Here is an 18,448-nt window from a genome sequence, read left to right on the forward strand (position 1 = left end):
CCTTAATCTCATGAGCCCCAATTCCCTCCTGTATAAAACAGATACGATAATACTGACCTCACAGTGTGCGTCAAGAGGCTAGACAGTAACTGGCGCACAGCAGGCTTTCAGTACAAGATAGTTCTCCATCCAGTTCCTTCCTGCAGGTCCACCCCAGACCTTCCTTTGTATGAGTCCCTGATGGTTTGGAGTGAGTCTTCCCAATTAACACCCTAAGCTCCTAAGGACACAAGCAGGGCCAAGGTCTCCTTAATGGTAAGGAACAGTCTTCCTCCTGGGCCTTGATGTAGGCCAGCCCCCTGGGAGGGAGAGGGAGAGAACTGTCAGCCCTCTGGAGGTCCAGAACCAGATGTACAACTCAACAGCCTTTCTTCCTCTTTTCTCTCCACTTTCCAAACCACAGCCCTGAAGTTGCTTGAAAAAAACAAGCAACAACCTATTTGACAACAACCTAAAAAGAAAGTTCTAGGTTCTTTCTATTTGACAACAACCTAGAAGGAAAGTTGTCCCATATACCCTCAGGGTGCATTTGGCTTGGTCAAAAAGGGGTAATGTGTTAGATCCAATCACCCAGCCCCTATGCTCCATTCCCATTCCTCTCCTGTGCAATGACAAAGGCCTTCACCACTCCCTGCTACAGACTCCATCCATCATCCAGTGATCCAATGGCCAATTCTCCATTCATCTGCTAGCCTCTCCATCTGCCCCAGAACAGAGGCTCTAGGGTTCAGCTCTCATAGAGTCTTAGTTCTGGGCTGGGTCCAATACCAAGGCCTTCCCCTTGCTCCTTCCCCCCAGGTAATGGCTCTAAACAGCCCTCTCAGTCTTCCCCCTCTCCTACCCCGTTCCTCCAATCAAAGGAAGCAGCATAGGAGGAGGACACAGCCAGCCAGGAAAGGGAAAAAGAAGCCATCATAGAGCATCTCTCTGGGCTGGTGGGTGAGACTGAGCTGGCAGGTGGATGGAGAAAGAACCCTCCCCAGGGAGGGAGACTAGAGGGACACTCAGGACCACAGATCCAGAGGCCCAAACACAGAGAGATCAGCCTGGGCAGTAGAACTCAGAAAGCCTACAAAGCCTTTTGGTTGGTAGGGTCCTGGAGGGCCTCACCCACTGACAGGGCCATGGAATCATAATGGCTCATGTTTGCATCTTGGGACCCACACAGAGGAATTAAGCTCTTTTCCAGAAATTAGTAGAAAGCTCTCTCCTGAGTCACAGCTTTTTCTTTGTCTATCTTTCTCAGGACTCAGGGCTTTTGTTTCTGCCTCCCTGTCTCTGCATCGTTTTCTATCTTGTCGCTTCTCTTTCTCCCTCTGCCCCCATCTCTGTCTAACATCATTTCTTGGGGACTCTGCCTTGGGGCTCCCGCTCTCCAGTGTGTAGGAAACCTGACCTTCATCATCTGTTTTTTATATTTTGGAAACGTCAGCTTCACTTCCTACCTGAGGGAAGTGGGGGTGGGAGAGCTGGCCGCCTGACTCCACCCCTTTCCTTCCCCCCTCCTCTTCTGGATCCATCCTCCCCCCCCAGCTTCTTGCCCCAGGGAGGACAGATCTGAGGCCTCTCCTGCTCTCAACTCACTTTGACATCAGTCAGGCCCTGATTCATGGTCCTCCCTCCACAGCTCACTGTGGGGTGGTGGGGGAGGCAGGGAGGCTTCTTCTGATCAACCGACCGCTGGTTTGCTGATTTGGAAAAAAGTGAACATTCCAGGCCCAATGAAAGTCTGGGAGACTGAGAGATTTCACCAGTGGGAACCAGGATGGAAGTCAAGTCATTTCTGCCTCTGGGCAGAGTTACAGCCAACCAAGCTGTCTTACAAATGTTTACTTGTTTGATATTACTGTGAATACTAGCAATAGATCACATAATTTTAAGGGCTTATGCTGTGCTGAGCACTTTACATGTCTTTGCATATTATCACTCAACAACTTCATGTGGTAGGTACTATTAATTTCTCCCATTTTTTTTTTATTTAGTTATGATAGTCACAGAGAGAGAAAGAGAGAGAGGCAGAGACACAGGCAGAGGGAGAAGCAGGCTCCATGCACTGGGAGCCCGACGTGGGATTCGATCCCGGGTCTTCAGGATCGCGCCCTGGGCCAAAGGCAGGCGCCAAACCGCTGCGCCACCCAGGGATCCCAATTTCTCCCATTTTCTTAATGAGGAAACTCGACACACAGAGGTTAACTACCTTGCGCAAAGTAACTCAGCCAATGGGATTTGAATCCCGGTTTCTCTGACTCTTAAGCCCCATACTCTTGACTCTACCTCAAGGTTTCCAAAACCAGACAAATGTATTTCGTACATTTCCTTTTAAAGGAAATCAATCCACAGAACTCTGAAAATATACCTTCAAGCTCCCAGGGACCCACGTACCTCCCATTGGAGAAGTGTTGTGTGTAACCTGCTACTTTCTGAGAGACCTAGAAAAACCAGATAGCAAAGACCACACGGTGAAGCTAGATGAGAATATTTCTGGAAAGAGGAGCTGGGAGGGGGGCAGGGGGCAACCTGGGAAAACACAGGTAATGACTGCAAGTCCGGACACACAGCAGGGCACTAAGCTGGGGAGGTCTGGCTCCATGCAGGGGCAGTACATGGAGGCCCAAGGGTCCGGTTCAGTTTATCCCCCAAGTTTTCTAGCAGGAGCATGCCACTCCAAAAGAGGTGTTTAAGACCTGGGCTGGAGGGAAAAGGGAGCTGAGGCTGAGAGGCCGGTATCACAATCCTGGCAGCCTGGGACCACCTGACAAAACATGCAGAAAGGAGGTACCTAAAAGACATTTCCAGAGAAATCTAGCATCTTGGGGTCTAAACCATCTGCTTCCTTCCTAAGGATTGCTAACCAAGTTAGCCTTCTGGTTGGGTAGGGATGTGGCAGGCACAGGGAGGAGCAGGAAGATGTGGTGTGTCTGCAGCACTGAGCCTTCACACTAGCAGATATTCTGATCTGAGGGCTGCTGTGGCCTTGAGTGACAGTTGGAGGAAGACCCTCTTGTGAAGGTGGCACTCAGTGCTCAGAGCTGGACACTGGCCTGAGAAGGGACTGGCCCTGCCGGGTCTCCAGGGACCCTGCCACAGAGGCTTCGGGTGGGCAGGCTATAGATCCTCAAGCTTGAAGCAGTATTTTGTGTCTTTTTCAATTCTTTGAAATGATGATTCTTCTCCCTGGGTGGCAGGGAAAAAAAGAGAAAAAAGCAAACAAGCAGAATTTGGTTAAGAACTCAAGAACTGCCAATTCAGAAACTCTAATCTGTCCAAAAGTGCAATCCCTTTTTCTCAGAGGCCAAAAACCTATTTCCATCAAAGATTGTATATGTCTGTGTGTCTGAAAGCTGGCAAGGGAGACAGAGTGGGTGTGAGGAGAGAGCTGAAACGCCTTTGTTCCCGTGTGTGTGAAGCTCCTGCTCGGTGGGCTTATACATGTGTGTTGTATGTACATTTGTGCCTGTTTCTCAGGCCCCTGTGTGCACTGAACTTTCAAACCATAATAGAAACACTGAAGCTTGGCAAAGATATCATAGGAATAATTATCTAATTTCAGAACATGTTATTATAATACCTACTTGATGTGTAACACACTTAACAATGTTCGCGTTATATTCACCAACTCTAAGTTACAGACTCACAATGCCAAAGCCTAGCTCAGAGGCTTCTCTGAGACCGTAGAGCAGAGCAGGCCCCAAGGAAAGCTCTTGAAGGAATATCCACCCCCCCACCCCACCCCCACCCTACTCCATGGCTTCCTCCTGGATGCAGAGGTTTGGCTGGGGAGATATGAGAAGATTGCTGGAAGAAAGGCAGAGCTTACCTTGGGTAGCAACCCTGTTCCTCCCAGAATCCCCAGTCCTCACCAGGAGAGAGGAGCCGAGCCCCTGGAACTGGGAAGGGAACAGCCATATTGGGGTCACAGAGGCAGACAGGCTTTCCCTGACTCAGCAGTGGGCTAGGGGGCCTCATGATCTGCAAGCCTCCCTTCTTCCCCAGGGGCTGGGTTGGATGGAGGCTGTGTGAGGAGAATGTTTGCTGTTTGCTGCTGCTCCCTGTTGACTTTAGCCAGTAGCTCTGTTTACAAACCCAGGTTGGTTTTCCCAGCACAGTTAATTAGAACAAAGACATCTGGTGTGAGGGCTGGGGAGGGCATCTGCTCAGACCATTCCCCCCACACCCAGCAGAGGTGGGCCAGCACAGGGCAGAGCGACAGGCAGGACCAGACCGAACCCACCAAACCCAAGGTTCTCAGGAGAACCGTGGCTTTTCTTATTCTGCCTTTCCCGTGCTTGCTAAGCTCGACTGGGCCCCAACTCTCCCGTCTTAGGGAACCCCAAGAGTCAGCGATGGATGCCCCTACCTCAGTGGGATAGGAGGCTGGATATCAAAGATTCAGTCCTCTCCTCTGTCCTTCCATGTCCAAAAGAACCAGGCAGAGATTCCTGTCCCCTCTCTCATCACAGTGACTCTGTATTCTGTAGGAATGCCAGAGCTCTCCAGGCCCCCACTCCACCAAGGATAACCTCCCCTCCCTGACACCCCTCAGAGAGGGGTCCTGCTGACACCTCCCTGACTCCTCTCCAGCCAATCTCTGACACTGCAGGGAGGAGAGAGATTACTCAGTCCAGAACCAGAGGGAGGCAGGAAGGTGCCCAGGAAGGAGAGAGGTTCTGGGTGGACAGTTCCAGGGCTGTGGGGAAGTGGAGGGCCGGGATGGGGAGGGGCAGAGCTTATCTCTCCCAGGAGGGGGGAGCTCACTCCAAACAGCTAATGCACTGGCGTGTGAAAGCCCCTCAATTAGCACTAATGATGCAATCAGGGAGGGAGGAGGAGGGACCAGAAGTTCTGGCGGAGTCAGCACCAACTCACACACAGGGTACACACTCCCTTCCTCCCACACAGTGGCCCCTCCAGACACACCGATGCACACACACTCCACAGACAGCCTGGAGCACGCACGTCCGTGGATACCAACGCACTCTCCGCACAGCCTAGCGGCGTGCCTGTGGCTCACGATGCGCTGCTGCCTGCAGCGACCCCGGGGAGAGGAGTGCTATCTGGGGCTTCAGGGACGACGAGAGTGAGGAACCAGAAAGACCTGGCGGTTGAGGTTGAACAGGGCAGCCTTTAAAACCTCACGATTGTTCCCTGATCCCAGAGTTCCCGACCCACGCAGGCTCACAGGTGTCAGCCTCCCTGCACCCACGTCCCCACCCCCACCCCCCAGCTCTGCCCCGAGGAGCCTCCGTCCCAGCCGCACCCGAGGAAGGCCGTGGCCCCCGGAGGGACCTCGGTCTGAGGTCGCGCGGACCTCCGGCGCCCCCGAGCCCGCTCGCGGCCCGCCGGCCTCGCCCCTCCCTCCACCTTCCCCGCACCCCGCCGGCCGGCTCCGTTATCCGCCTCCCGGTCCCGTTATCCGGCGGCCGCGGCCCCGTTAGCCGCCCCCGCGCCGGGCCCGCGGCTCCCGCCCCCCTCCCGCGGCCCGAGCTCGGGGGCCCGCGCGCTGGGCAGGGCCGGAGCCGCCCCCGCCCGCTTCCCAGGCCCGGACGGCCGCGGGAGGAGGTCCCGCTGTCAGTCAGCGGGGAAGGCCGGGCCGGGCGGCCGGAGGGGGCGGCGCCGAGGACGGGCTCGGGCCGGGAGCCGGGAGCCGGGGGGCGGGGGCGGGGGCGGGGGCGGGCGCGGAGGCGGCGGGGCGGGGGCGGGGCGGGGCGGGGGCGGCTCCGGCCTCATAAGCGGCGGGGGCAGGGCGGGAGGGAGGCAAGTGTCAGGCCGATGCGCGGCCCGCGAGGGGCCGGGGCCGGGGCCGGGGCCGGGGCCGGGGTCGGGGCGGCCGGGGCCATGCGCGCGGACTGGGCGGGGGGCCGGGCGCGGCGCAGAGCGGAGCCGCCTCGGAGCCTGAGCCTCCCGGGCCGGGGCCGCGGAGCCGCGCGGGGCCGGCCGGGGGAGGGGGAGCGGGAGCGGGAGCGGGAGCGGGAGGGGGAGGGGAGCGATGCGGCGCCGGCGGGCGGCGGTGGCCGCGGGCTTCTGCGCCTCCTTCCTGCTGGGCTCCGTCCTCAACGTGCTCTTCGCACCGGGGTCGGAGCCTCCGCGGCCGGGCCAGTCCCCCGGGCCGTCGCCAGCCCCGGGCCCGGGCCGTCGCGGGGGCCGCGGGGAACTGGCCCGGCAGATCCGGGCGCGCTACGAGGAGGTGCAGCGCTATTCCCGCGGGGGCCCCGGCCCGGGCCCCGACCCCGGGGCCGGCCGGCCGGAGCGGCGGCGCCTGATGGACCTGGCCCCGGGCGGGCCGGGCCTGCAGCGCCCCCGGCCCCCGCGGGCCCGGCCCCCGCCCGACGGCGCCCCGAGCTGGCCCCCGGCTCCCGGCCCGGGCTCCCCGGGCTCCCCCGGCTCCCCCGGCTCCCCCGGCTCGGGCCCGCGCCTGGGCTGCGCCGCGCTCCGCAACGTGTCGGGCGCTCAGTACGTGGGCTCGGGCTACACCAAGGCCGTGTACCGGGTCCGCCTGCCCGGCGGCGCCGCCGTGGCGCTCAAGGCGGTGGACTTCGGCGGCCACGATCTGGGCAGCTGCGTGCGCGAGTTCGGGGCCCGGAGGGGCTGCTACCGGCTGGCGGCCCACAAGCTGCTCAAGGAGATGGTGCTGCTGGAGCGGCTGCGGCATCCCAACGTGCTGCAGGTACGGGGTAGGGGCGAGGGGGTGAGGGTGCAGGCTGGACGCGCCGGGCCGGTCACCTGGTCACTCGGACTGGAGGAGAACGCTCGGCCGGAGAGAGAAAGAAGCGGAGCCCTGGCGACTGTGTCCAGGTCAAGCTAGGGGCCGAACCCCGACCGTGGCCGCTGCCCACCACACCGCCCTGCCTCTCGCTCCTGAGTGGGCGTCTCGTTAGGGAGGCACTCCCGGGTCTCTCTATGGGTCCTCCCCCCCCTCCCCCCATAGCCTTTGAAGACAGAGCCCAAGACAGAGAGCGTCCCAAAACTCGCGGTAGGGGTTGCCTGGCAGTTAGGACTTAGGACCCTGCTTCCGGCTGGAGCTAGGGTGCGAAGCACCAGGGAAATGCCCCCAAGCCAAGACACAGAGGTCATCCCTGAGTCAGGATTCCAGCCGCGGTGATAGGGCCCCCTTTCTTGGTGGAATGTGAACCCCACTTCTTCTCTCAACGTCCAGTGGCTTGTCTGGCTTTGAAGATGGGACGGGACAGCAACGGGGTAGGGAAGGGCTAGAAAGAGACCCTGTATCAGGCTTGATTCCCAGAGAATATCTCCACCTCCTACCCCACCCAGAAGCCACTGGAAGGGCTGGAGGGAATAGGGCCAGAAAATGCACAGCCCTTCCCAGAAGTAACCCCACCATTCCCCAGGCCTCAAAGTCGGCCCTTGAATCATTGAGGAAGCCTGAAGGTCTTAGCTCAGTGCTCAGGGGACAGGTTACGGGCCTGAGTGGCTCAGTGTCACATTATCAGAGCAGATGTGCTCAGCGGCTGGAAGACTGAAAAGGCCAGATGCCTAGGTTCCTACTAAATGGGACTCTGTCTCTCCTGTTCACTGGGGAGCAGAGGGGAGAGATGAGACACGACTTTGTCCCCTCCAGGCTAGACTAAGAGAGTGGGCCTCTCATAGCCCCAGCACTGCCCTAACACACCCACTTCCTCCTCTCCCCCAGCTCCCTGTCCTTGAGTCGGCCTTAGGATTAGACAGACTGTTCCTTTGCACATGTCTGAGCAGACTGAGGGGAATCCCTGACTGGTCTTGGCCCACTGAACAGAGGGTGTGTGCACACTTCCCAGGAGAGGACCCTTGCCCACACCTTCTACCTCCCAGCCCACTCAGATTAACCTTTCTGCACCCAGCAGAACTCAGAAATCTAGGAGTCCCTCCCTCCTTTTGTAAGGACTGAGATAGACTCCAAGCCTGGGTGGGTATTGCAAAATAAGAGAGATAGGCCAGAGAGCTATTTATATTCCTCCTGGCTCCAGGTCTCCCAGGCCACCCCACTCTGACCAGACACTAGTGACCAGGTCCCAGGCCCTGAACTGGTTGCAGGAAGTTGGGCATAGCCAACAGTTGTGGGTGGTTATGCCTGGTTGCTTAGCTGACACTGTGTGCCTGGTGCTTCAGGGAGTGAGCGACTGGTTACGTGGCCATTCTAACTGGGAGGATCTTGTTCTCTTCGCTTCCCAGGGGCTCTTGGGAACTTTTTGGCAACCCTGGGGTGTCAGCCAGATTCTGAGGCAGTGAAGAAGCAGGACATTAAGTGTTGGCTTAGGATCTCCCCCCCCCCCCCCATCTTAGGACAGGTTGAGGTTTTGATGGGCTTTTCTGTCTCTTAAGGAATTTCTCCCTCCCTGACTTACCACACCCAAGCTTCCTGACCACCATCTAGTTAACTGCCCCCACCCGTATCACAGAATGGTCCTTCACTTTCATGTCAGGCCCCCTGCCCAAGTCTGAAGGCACAAAAAAAAAAAAAAAAAATATATATATATATATATATATATATATATATATATATATATATATATGTGTGTGTGTGTGTGTAAAAACAACTGAATAGGTTTCACCCATTCCCTCACTAGACCAAGACTGGGTCTAATATTGCTGTGTGACTCCTACAGAGTTGGGGACTGGGGTAGTTGCCTTAAAACACAAGTGTTATAATGTGGGGAGAGTCCCGGTCCTTTCCACTTGGGGAAAAGTAACAAGTTACCATCACAGAGAAGAAAGGGTCCCTTAGTATGAGTTTAGGAACTGCTTTGGGGGTGATTTCCCCAACTTATCCCCCACTGCCAGTCAGTGCTTTCTGGCTTCTTCAGCATTGCCACCTCTGCAGCCAGGGAAGCCTGCTCTGGGTGGGGTCTTCTTCTTCAGGAGGCTTCAGTGAGGGTACTCAGGGAACTAGAAATAATGTTTTAACCTCTTCATCATTTAAAATTTCAAAACCATTTGACTGCTGAACTGTGGAAGAGCCAAAGAATGTTTTCTTTGAGTTCTGGCTCCCCCAGGCCACCTGAGGTCCAGTCCCCCTCTCTGGCAGCCCCACAGTCGGTTTTGTGGGTTCTAATAGAAAATGCCCAGGTAGTATGTCCCACCGTGCACCTCCCAGCACTTTCTCCGGTGTCTGGGGGGCTGCCTGGGCGAAATCTCTCTCTCTTTCTTCCATCACCCCTCACACACACACAAACACACACACTCCTCACGTGATAGATGCCTCTATAGCCCAGGGTCAAAGGGCAAAAGGGTCTTCCCTCCCCCCTACCTCCATAGTTCCAGGATCTCAGGCCTCAGATGGGGCCCCAGGCCTGCTTGGGCGCAGATTCTGGCCCTGCTAGAGTATATTTCTTCTCCCAAACGAACAAAAGATGCGACTGAAATGCTCAGCCTCACGCTTCCTGGGGGGGTTAATGGTGTCTTTTTATTTTTTCCTGAGGGGTGTTGATTAATACCTCGTTAACAGCGCATTTAACGACCTCCGGGTGTTTAATAACCTTCAGAAGTTTCCCACAAAGGCTCAGACTCTGGGCAAGAAAATGAGAACCAGGCCCCAGGGCTGCTCCCCTTACCTTCCCCCCCACCCCCGCCCCACCGGGGTCTGGGGCCTCCCTGGGCTGATGCAAGGTGGGGGAGCAGAGAAAGGGGAAAGAAGAGGGTGCCCAGGACTGTCCCGTGGTCTCCCAGTTCGCAGCTCTAGTGATCTAATGGTGGCCAGTGGCCCCGAGCCGCGCCTTCTCTCATGCCAGCAGGGCTGGGGCAGCTGGCTCCGGGAAGGGGGAGCTAGAAGGGCACTCTTGGGACAAAACAGGACATGTGATAGCCTGGAGTGGACCCGGGAGGGGTGTAAATGATGGTAAGAGAGGTGACAGTATGCAGGGACATCTAGCCTATGGGCTTGGCTCCCCCTTGTGCCGCAACACCTCCCCCCCAGCCCCTACGTTGTGCAGCTCTCCCCTCTCTGTACTGTGGCCTGGACAACTCAGCCTTTGTGTTCCTACCCCACAGGGTGCTGGTTGTTTTGAGCAGCATCTGACCCCTACCGATGTGCAGTGTGGTGGGAGAGGCTGGAGGAAGTGGGGCTCTCTGTCGACGCTGGTTTAGGTGTTAATGACAAGGTCAGGCTGTGCTTCCGAGAAGTCCCTGACTAGCTGAGCTGTATCAAGCCCACCCTCAGGTGCTATGGAGTGGACAGACCCCCAAAGAACCAATCTTCCCCAGAAACCATTCCTTACTACTACTCCCATCGCTGGGTGTGACCTCCCCCTACCCCCCACAAGGATGTGCCCCTTAGATATTTTGTTCTTGTTACCAGTCCTGAGGGACCTTGTTTTTCCTCCCACAAGACCAGAGCTGAGAAACCATGAAGTTGCCAGAAAGTAAAAATGATAAGAAATAGAAGACTGGAGCAGGGGAGGAGGTGTAATACCCATTTGCTGGCTTGTTGATTAACAAATGGTATTCTTAGAAAGAACCAAACTGTGGAATCCAAGTGACATAAATTTGAATCCAAGCTCCTGCATTTCTTAGCTGTGCAACATTAGGCAAGTAACTTAACTTATCTGAATTAAGTTCCTCACCTGTAAACTGGAGATTAATAATAGTACCTACTATGTCTGTGTAAGGTTATTGTAAGAATCAAGTTACGCATGTAAAACATTTAGCACAGTGCCTGGCACATGGCTGACACGTGGTGTCCAGACCTGCCCATTTACCTGAGCAGCAGGAGGTAAGAGGCTGATTGCACCAGCAGGAGCCCGGGCTGTAGGCTTCTGAGGCAATGCTGCTGTTCTCTTCTGGCCTGCGCTGAAGCAACAGCCCCGGGATGGGGGAGCACGGGGCGGTAGTACAGAGGGAGGGGGCATCTGACAGCCCGGCCCTTCCCTGTCCCCACCCCTACCTTGTGACCTAATGACCTGCCCTGTGCCTCCCCCAGCTCTATGGCTACTGCTACCAGGACAGCGAGGACATCCCGGACACCCTGACCACCATCACAGAGCTGGGCGCCCCTGTGGAGATGATCCAGCTGCTGCAGACTTCCTGGGAGGACCGATTCCGAGTGAGCAGGGAGGAGGGCCCAGGGAGCAGGGGAGAGGGCCGGGCCCTGGGCTCCTTGCTGGCATGGTTTTCCCTTAGAAGGCCAGCCCTCCAGAGCAGCTTGGACTCCTCCTCAGTCCAAAAAAAAAAAAAAAAGGGAACGATGGAGCAAAACTGACTCGGCCATCAGCCAAAGGGTTAAAAAAAGAAGGAAGATGTAGAGGATTCTGACGTTTTTTGTGCTCCTGCTCCCCTTAGACACACACACACACACACACACACACACACACACACACTCCCGTAGCCTGGCTGCAAGAGGGCCAGTGTCCCAGGACTAGAAAAGACCTTGAGGTCATCTTGACCCTCACTCTATATCAACACACTGAACTAAAACCATACTCAAGATGCAACTTCAGGGAGGAGCTTCGTGATCCCCACACTTCCGTGCTGCCTATTTCCTCCGACTCTGTGTGACTTTCAGGGTCAGGCTAGCCCAGGATTAATAGAAAATCACTGGCTTGCTCTGGAAGGCATTTAGTAAGCCCCTGGGCCTTTAAGAGGAAAGCCAACCCCCACCCCACCCCCAGGGCAAGTCCAGAACCCCAAAGGGACAAGCCCTGGAGTCCCCCCTCCCAACCCCCTCTCAGGAGAGAAGTATATGAGCAACCCTGTGTGTGCTCCTCAGATCTGCCTGAGCCTGGGCCGGCTCCTTCACCACCTGGCCCACTCCCCACTGGGCTCAGTCACTCTGCTGGACTTCCGCCCCCGACAGTTTGTGCTGGTGGATGGGGAGCTGAAGGTGACAGATCTGGATGACGCACGTGTGGAGGAGACACCGTGTACAAGCAGCACAGACTGCATACTGGAGTTTCCGGCCAGGAACTTCACCCTGCCCTGCTCAGCCCAGGGCTGGTGTGAGGGCATGAATGAGAAGCGCAACCTCTACAATGCCTACAGGTGACCTCCACCCCCCACCCGGGAAGGCCGGGGAGGGAGAGTGGGCCCAGGAGGGCATAGCAAGAGGAGAGCCAACAGGGGGTCCAGGAGGCCAACCAGGGTGGGGAGACTCAGCCTTGACCAATGAAGCAGCAGGGGTGGGGAAATCCTTCCACCCACTCAAGAAGGGAACATTCAGGCTCCTAATGATGAGGCTAAAAATAGCTCCAGGGAGAATCTGGGTTGGGGGGTGGCAGCTGGAGGCTTCTTAAAATAGTGTCAGATTCAGAGCGAGAGCTGGTGGGACTGGCACTACCCCTTCCTCCCCTGGTCCTTCACCTCTGGAAGCTCCTCACTGGGCCTGGGCTCTGGGGCTGCTCTGATAGCGATCAGCTCAGGGGATGATGTGGGACTGGGTGGTGGGGAAGTTCTGGGGATGGATGACAAAACAGACCTCACACTGCAGTTAAGGTGTGGCCTTAGCATGTGCCCAGATTCCTACCCTGATTCTGATCCCTATCTGGGTGGTAAGCCTGAGGGGTCAGGCTCCCTGGCCAGATTAGGGTTCTGTCCCAAATCAGGGCAGAAGAAGGGTATGTCCCCAAGGCTGTACCACTGAGCCCCTGGTTTCTCTCTGGCCCAGGTTTTTCTTCACATACCTCCTGCCCCACAGTGCCCCACCCTCACTACGGCCTCTGCTGGACAGCATTGTTAACGCCACAGGTGAGCTCTCCAGGGCCCATCTGCTTCTCATCACCCTGCCCCTCCCCCGGCAGGCATGGGGATGAGAATGACCCAGGACAACACATCCAGAAACCATCATTTCCCAAAGTGGCATTCTGTGGCAAACCCCCTTCCCTGTCCACTGGTCATCTGGGCACAGGCTCCAGAGGAAGAGAGGGAGAGGCAGCTGGTGGCCTACCTCGGGGAGGAGTAGGAGCCCACATGCCCTCTCATAGCCACGCTGCACTCTGCAGGAGAGCTCACCTGGGGAGTAGATGAGACTCTGGCCCAGCTGGAGAAAGTGCTGCACCTGTACCGGAGTGGGCAGTATCTGCGGAACACCTCAGCAGGCAGCAGAGCTGGTGAGTGGCTCTGACTGGGCTCAGGGGCTGGGGAGGTGGGGAACAGGTGGGAGGGTGGGTGATCCCCTTCATGGGCTACGTGGCCCAACCTCCTAAGGCACACCTGAAGGACCACTGACTCTTTAGCCTTTACTTGGAGGTCCTCTCTCTGGCTGAGACAGAATAACTAATTCTCCCTTGACTTAGGAGAAGGGGAGGCACTGACGCCCCTTCTCTGGGGGCTCCAGACCCCACTATGTATTGACTACATGATTTTGAGCATATTACCTACACCTTAAGCCTCACTTTTCTCATCTGTGAATTGGGTTTAGTATTATCTGCCCCCCAAAATGCTTATGGGGATTAAATGCCAGGTGAAGTGTGTGTAAGCAATTAACCTGGTTCCCATCACACAGCTGGAGTACAATATATGTTTGCTTCTCTTGCCTTCCTCTACCCTTCTGGGGCTAGAGGGGAGGTTGACCATACCTGGGCCTCCACATCGAAACCAGTCAAGAAGCCCGAGAGCAGGGGGAGAATTCTAGCCACTGCTGTAGTCCCTCTGCTGAGGCCCTGGGGTTTATCATGGTTGCCAGGGGGGCCAGGGGTGGGCAGCCTCTGTATTCAAGGAGTTCTGGCCAGTCTTAGGGGTGGGGGAGCCCTCGTTAGCCCTGTAAATAAAGTTTAACGAGGTGAACAATGGCTGGCTCTGTCCCTGAGGACGCCGTTTATGGGGCTATAAATCACAGCCAGCCCTGGACTTTGGTCTAGTCCCTGGTAGAAGAAGGAGGCAGGAGGGCGGGGTGGCCAGAGGCCCAGGGCTTCTGCATTATCAGTCCCGGGCTGGGGCTCCCCAGGCAGCAGGAAGGACTCAGGTGAACAGGCGGCCTGCAGCTAAGCAGCTTCCTGATTGAGGAGCTATCAGAGCATCCGGGGGCTCTTTCTGTGTAATGGGAAGATTTTTCCTCCAGCCTCCTCTCCAAACACTCGAGTTGTGGATTCCCAAATGGTAATTTTTGTGTTTCACATTCATTTGCATTCCTCTTCAGAAATCTTAACTGCCCACTCCCTTAAGAGCTTGCCTAATCTCTCTCCCTAAGGCCAGGAGGAAGTGGGACCAAGGGGTGCTCCAAACTCTTGCCAATCAAAATGTGATCAGCAGACCAGCAACACCCAAGGCTCATTAGAAATGCCCACTCCCATGCCCCACCCTAGACCTTCTAAATCGGGATCTGAATTTTAACAAGATTCCCTGGAGATTCACAGGCACACTGAAGTCTGTGTGTGTGTTTATCCCACTACGTGCCCACGTCACGTGCTGTCTGAACACACTGTGCGTCCTTAGATTTGGGAGCTGTATGTCTCCCAGAAACTAAGTGTGAACTTTGCCTTTACTGAATGGTCAGTCCGGTCCACAGTGGTAGCTGCCTTCATCTCCACACTAGGGCAACTGGGCTGGATTTCAGCTTTCAGCTAGGAAATGAGTCTTAGCCCCTTTCAGAAAGTGGCCCCAGCCCTCATGCCTGGAAACAGAGCTCTCATTTGAACTCCATCACCGAACGCAGAGTACCAGCGCCTCCCAGACAGCACCATCCCCCAGGAAGACTACCGCTGCTGGCCATCCTACCACCACGGAGGCTGCCTCCTCTCGGTGTTCAACCTGGCTGAGGCCGTGGACATCTGTGAGAGCCATGCCCAGTGCCAGGCCTTTGTGGTCACCAACCAGACCACCTGGACAGGTGAGCCGGTGGGAAAGGAACATGCTGAGGGAGGTGACTGGAGTTCCCTGGAAGAGATTAACAGATAGTGGTCCCCCATCAGGAGCCAGCTTTGATGAGAAGATAAGAAGGCCAGAGGATGAGAGCCAAGTATCTGTGTCCTCTGGGCAGTCACGTTAGGGAGAGTGGCCCCACCTCCAGGGAGAGATCTAGTCCTGTTCCCTCTCACCTCCACCTCCAGGTCGGCAGCTGGTATTTTTCAAGACAGGATGGAGCCACGTGGTCCCTGATCCCAACAAGACTACATATGTGAGGGCCTCCGGCTGACCTGTCTGAGGGCTCGGCTGACAGCGGACCAGCCCCACCAGCTGGGCTTGTCTGTGGAGGGAGGGAGTGACTTGCACCAGCAGCACCGCATGTCACCCAGAAACCCCTGCAGATAAGGCTGACATCCCAGACAGTGAGGTGACCAGGACAACGTGCAATAATGCCAAATGTTAAAATGTGAGTTACCGGTCTAGGTATGGGACTGCTGGCCCCAGGGCCAGGAATCACAGTGGGGTGGGGGGCAGGGGCTGACTGCCCCTCCAACCCTCTGGGCTGCCAGCAAGGCTCAGGCTGGTGTCCCCACTGGGGGTCTGCCCCTTGCTGGGACAATTCTGTGGGCAGCCCCATCACTGTGTTCACAGTGTGAGAATGTAGCCAGAGCCCCTGCTGCTGCTGCTGCTGCTGCATGTCACGATCGGGTGGGGGCTGCGTGGGGACAATCGATCATGGAGGGTTCTCTCAGCTGAGTTCCGGATAGAAGACTTGACGGGGATGCCCTGGGATGTGGGGGATTCTGTACCCAGGGAGGCCACCTCTGGCCACCCAACTGGGCCCCCCACCCCGGGCCAGTGCAGGGGCAGGGACAGAGGAGCCCACAAGGTATGAGCCAAGACATGGGGTCAAGGAGCAGGTTGCAGTTTGAGCCAGGACCTGGGGTGGGGGTGGGGCCGGGGCCTTTTCTGCCTCATTTGCTTTCAGTGAAAGCCGCAAAGCAGCCAAAACCAGCCTCTCCCCCCTCCTGGAGTTTGTATATCCAGAAGCTTTTGTACTTCTTGTTCATTAAATGTTTATTTTTGTAAAAAAAAAAAAATCAATTAATAAATGACATTTCATGGCAAGGACTCTTCACAAGCCACAGTTTCTTGGGCTGACTTACGTCCTCAATTAATTCTTTGGTGTTTGTTTGGGGAAGTGAGGGCAGGAGGTCATGGGTGGTGACCTTGAGAGGAGTGAAATATGGGCCACCTAGGTGGCTCAGTGGTTGAGAGTCTGTCTTTGGCTCTGGGTGTGATCCTGGAGTCCCAGGATCGAGTCCCAGGATCGAGTCCCGCATTGGGCTCCCTGTAGGGAGCCTGCTTCTCCCTCTGCCTATGTCTCTGCCTCTGTCTCTGTATCTCATGAATAAAAAGAGGAGTGAAATCTGAAGTTGGCAAAATGTGTTTCCAGGCCCTGCTCCCATGGTGCCCACTTCCCTCCATGGCCCTCCATATCCATATCTGGACAAAAGACACGAGGGACTTCCTCCCCTGGGGACATTCATGCTTTAACACATGCCAGCTTTTTATTTATAGAGCTTTTACCCAAAGGACCAGCATCCTAATAGTGGGATGTCAGCCACATCGGGGGGAGGCTTCAAGCAACCTGCCTTTGCCCCATATGGGGGTGGGCCTGGTCATGGTCACCACTGCCCACCACAGACCAATGGGTAATTTATTTTCCAGAGCCTTTCTCTGAGCTTAAAATATATGGAAGGTGGAGAGAAAGGAAGGTCTGTTAGGCCAGCCTCCTCTTCCTGGGCTTTAAGAGGGAGGGTCTAGCAAGGGAAGACCCAAGTGCGTGGAAGCCCAGAGGGAAAATGAGGACCTAAGGGTTCAAGATCAACACTGAGGCCAGAGGGAACCCAGCATGGATACACATCTTCTAACTTGAAATCCTATATTTCTCTCCTGTATACCATTCTGCTTCTAGAATATTTTGTAGCATGCAAACCTTTGAGGGCTTTAAAAAGAAGAACCAAACTTTCACTGAGAATCCGATTTCTCCTCAACAGACATGGTTGTAAGTTTTCACATACAAGATGTCCCTGGAGTTCTAAGGGACTGAGGAGTCAATCTTCATTCTGGAATCCTAATCATGGATGCTGCTCAGATCCTCAGGTTTGCACCTCACTACCACCATGCCTACCCCACACATGCCACACCTTGCCTGTGGCTACCTGGAGTTGCTGATTGTGGGGAGGGTCAGAGCCACCACAGCAGCTCATACCATGACTCAACCAAGTCCTCACCAACCTCGGGCTTCACCCTTGCACAGAGGACCTCAGCCTCCAGACCCTTTTCCTGAGCTGAATTCACGTGCTACAACACATATAGCCCCATGCCATCCAGTAGTGTTAGATTTACACTGCCTTCTGCTATTCTCCACCTGCCAACCAGCCCATGGAGTTTGAGGATAGGAGGTGTCATAGGACTAGGGCAGGAAAGTCTGCAGGGTCTGTGCAGCCCAGAGGGAAAGCAAGACTGCAGTCAGCAGATAGGCCCATAGGGACCAGGACGCATGTGACTCAGCAAGAAAAGGAAAAGCCGAAGATGAACCAAGAACTGCCTGCCAGGCTCTAGAAGTTTCTAGAAGTGACCTGAGGAGAGGGGCAGGCTCTGGCCTCAGCAACGTACAATTATCATTCCAATTTTATGGACCTGAAAACTGAAGCCTAGATGACAGCTGCTAAGGGATTTAGTAAGCATTCAAATCCCACCCTAATCTCTGAGCCTGACCCAGAGGAGAGGGAGAATGGTAGCAAAAGCAATCTAAATAAGACTTAGGGAGCCCTTGCCTACTTGGAGTGGGTGACAAACTAAAATGCCAGAGTGCATCAAACTTTTTTAGAAAGACTCAGGCACAGGAGGCTGAGGGTGTAATGGATTGCTTCTTCCTTGGCAAGTGAGCCTTACCTCAGAATCTAGATATCTGAGGGCAAAAACGGCTGGTCTTGTTCTGGCAGAGAAAAGAGCATTCGCAGCTGGGAATGGACAGGTGACAGAGTGCCCTGAAAGGAAGGGGACAGTGAGTAAAAAAGCCTGAGGCCAAATCATCCCTCTCCCGTCTCCCCATGGCCATTTACCATGTAGCCACCTGTCTCCCTGGAAAACGTTCAGTTCCTGGGTACATCCTGTCCCCTTCCTGCGGAAGCCAGAACCACACCTCCCCAGAGTCTATGTTCTTTCCACTCCACTGTACAGCCAATGTTACCCCGGGGCCTCGTGCATCGAAGAAATAGCAGTTCACCCAACTGAAGCTTCAGGTGACAGACCCGGAAGCTAGAGGGGGGTCCTTTCCTAGGGCTGGGAAGTAGGAAGCAATATGAGAGGGGGTCACGTTGCCACTGGTCCCCCAAGAGCCTCCGGAGGAATTTTGGCCAGTCCTGCATGTGCTCTCTGTGTGATCTGGGCTGTGACAACTCCTCAAGCCTCCAAATTTCAGCTAAATAATATCTGCTTCACAGGAGTGTCGCAGGGACCGAATGAAATTCTATAAGTAAAGATCTTAGCCAGTATCAGCAAACAGTAAGTGTTTAGGAAATACTGGTTGATCTGTCCTTATATGAGTGAGCTGAACCCTCAATGTTCATCAGTGACCCATCCTGGAAGAGCATCCAGGTGGGCTGGGGAGGAC

The 18,448-nt window shown here is 55.6% G+C and overlaps 1 protein-coding gene and 1 long non-coding RNA gene across 5 annotated transcripts in view; one reads left to right on the top strand and one right to left on the bottom strand.

Annotated features, from left to right (window-relative positions):
* The window catches only part of LOC111090590, a 22,124-nt gene extending 15,264 nt beyond the window's left edge, over positions 1 to 6,860 (bottom strand). Inside the window, exons 1-4 of one of the 4 annotated variants that reach the window (XR_005372371.1) lie at positions 6,721 to 6,860; positions 4,358 to 4,472; positions 3,818 to 3,887; positions 2,461 to 3,174 (exon numbers count right to left, since the gene is read on the bottom strand). This is a non-coding gene — a long non-coding RNA (uncharacterized LOC111090590). Of the gene's footprint in view, positions 1 to 2,382; positions 3,175 to 3,817; positions 3,888 to 4,357; positions 5,201 to 5,372; positions 5,431 to 6,720 lie in introns of those variants that run through there. The other 3 variants (XR_005372370.1, XR_005372369.1, XR_005372372.1) reach the window with 3 other exon arrangements.
* Positions 5,958 to 15,902, top strand: PKDCC (protein kinase domain containing, cytoplasmic). Its single transcript, XM_038561346.1, has 7 exons — positions 5,958 to 6,664; positions 10,910 to 11,032; positions 11,696 to 11,967; positions 12,590 to 12,669; positions 12,924 to 13,031; positions 14,576 to 14,749; positions 14,970 to 15,902. Exons 1-7 carry the CDS (start codon positions 5,987 to 5,989, stop codon positions 15,053 to 15,055), a joined length of 1,521 nt encoding a protein of 506 aa, XP_038417274.1. The 5' UTR covers positions 5,958 to 5,986; the 3' UTR covers positions 15,056 to 15,902.
* Positions 15,903 to 18,448: the final 2,546 nt, after the last annotated feature.

Source organism: Canis lupus, chromosome 17, assembly GCF_011100685.1.
Source record: "Canis lupus familiaris isolate Mischka breed German Shepherd chromosome 17, alternate assembly UU_Cfam_GSD_1.0, whole genome shotgun sequence".
NCBI classification, from domain to species: domain Eukaryota; kingdom Metazoa; phylum Chordata; class Mammalia; order Carnivora; family Canidae; genus Canis; species Canis lupus.

What these genes read in the sequence shown, in the direction of transcription:
- PKDCC (XM_038561346.1), top strand. Translation starts at nt 5,987, where the DNA reads ATGCGGCGCCGGCGGGCGGCGGTGGCCGCGGGCTTCTGCGCCTCCTTC. An exon ending in AACCTCTACAATGCCTACAG is followed by an intron (nt 11,968 to 12,589) that starts GTGACCTCCACC and finishes TCTCTGGCCCAG; the next exon opens with GTTTTTCTTCACATACCTCC. An exon ending in CAACCAGACCACCTGGACAG is followed by an intron (nt 14,750 to 14,969) that starts GTGAGCCGGTGG and finishes CTCCACCTCCAG; the next exon opens with GTCGGCAGCTGGTATTTTTC.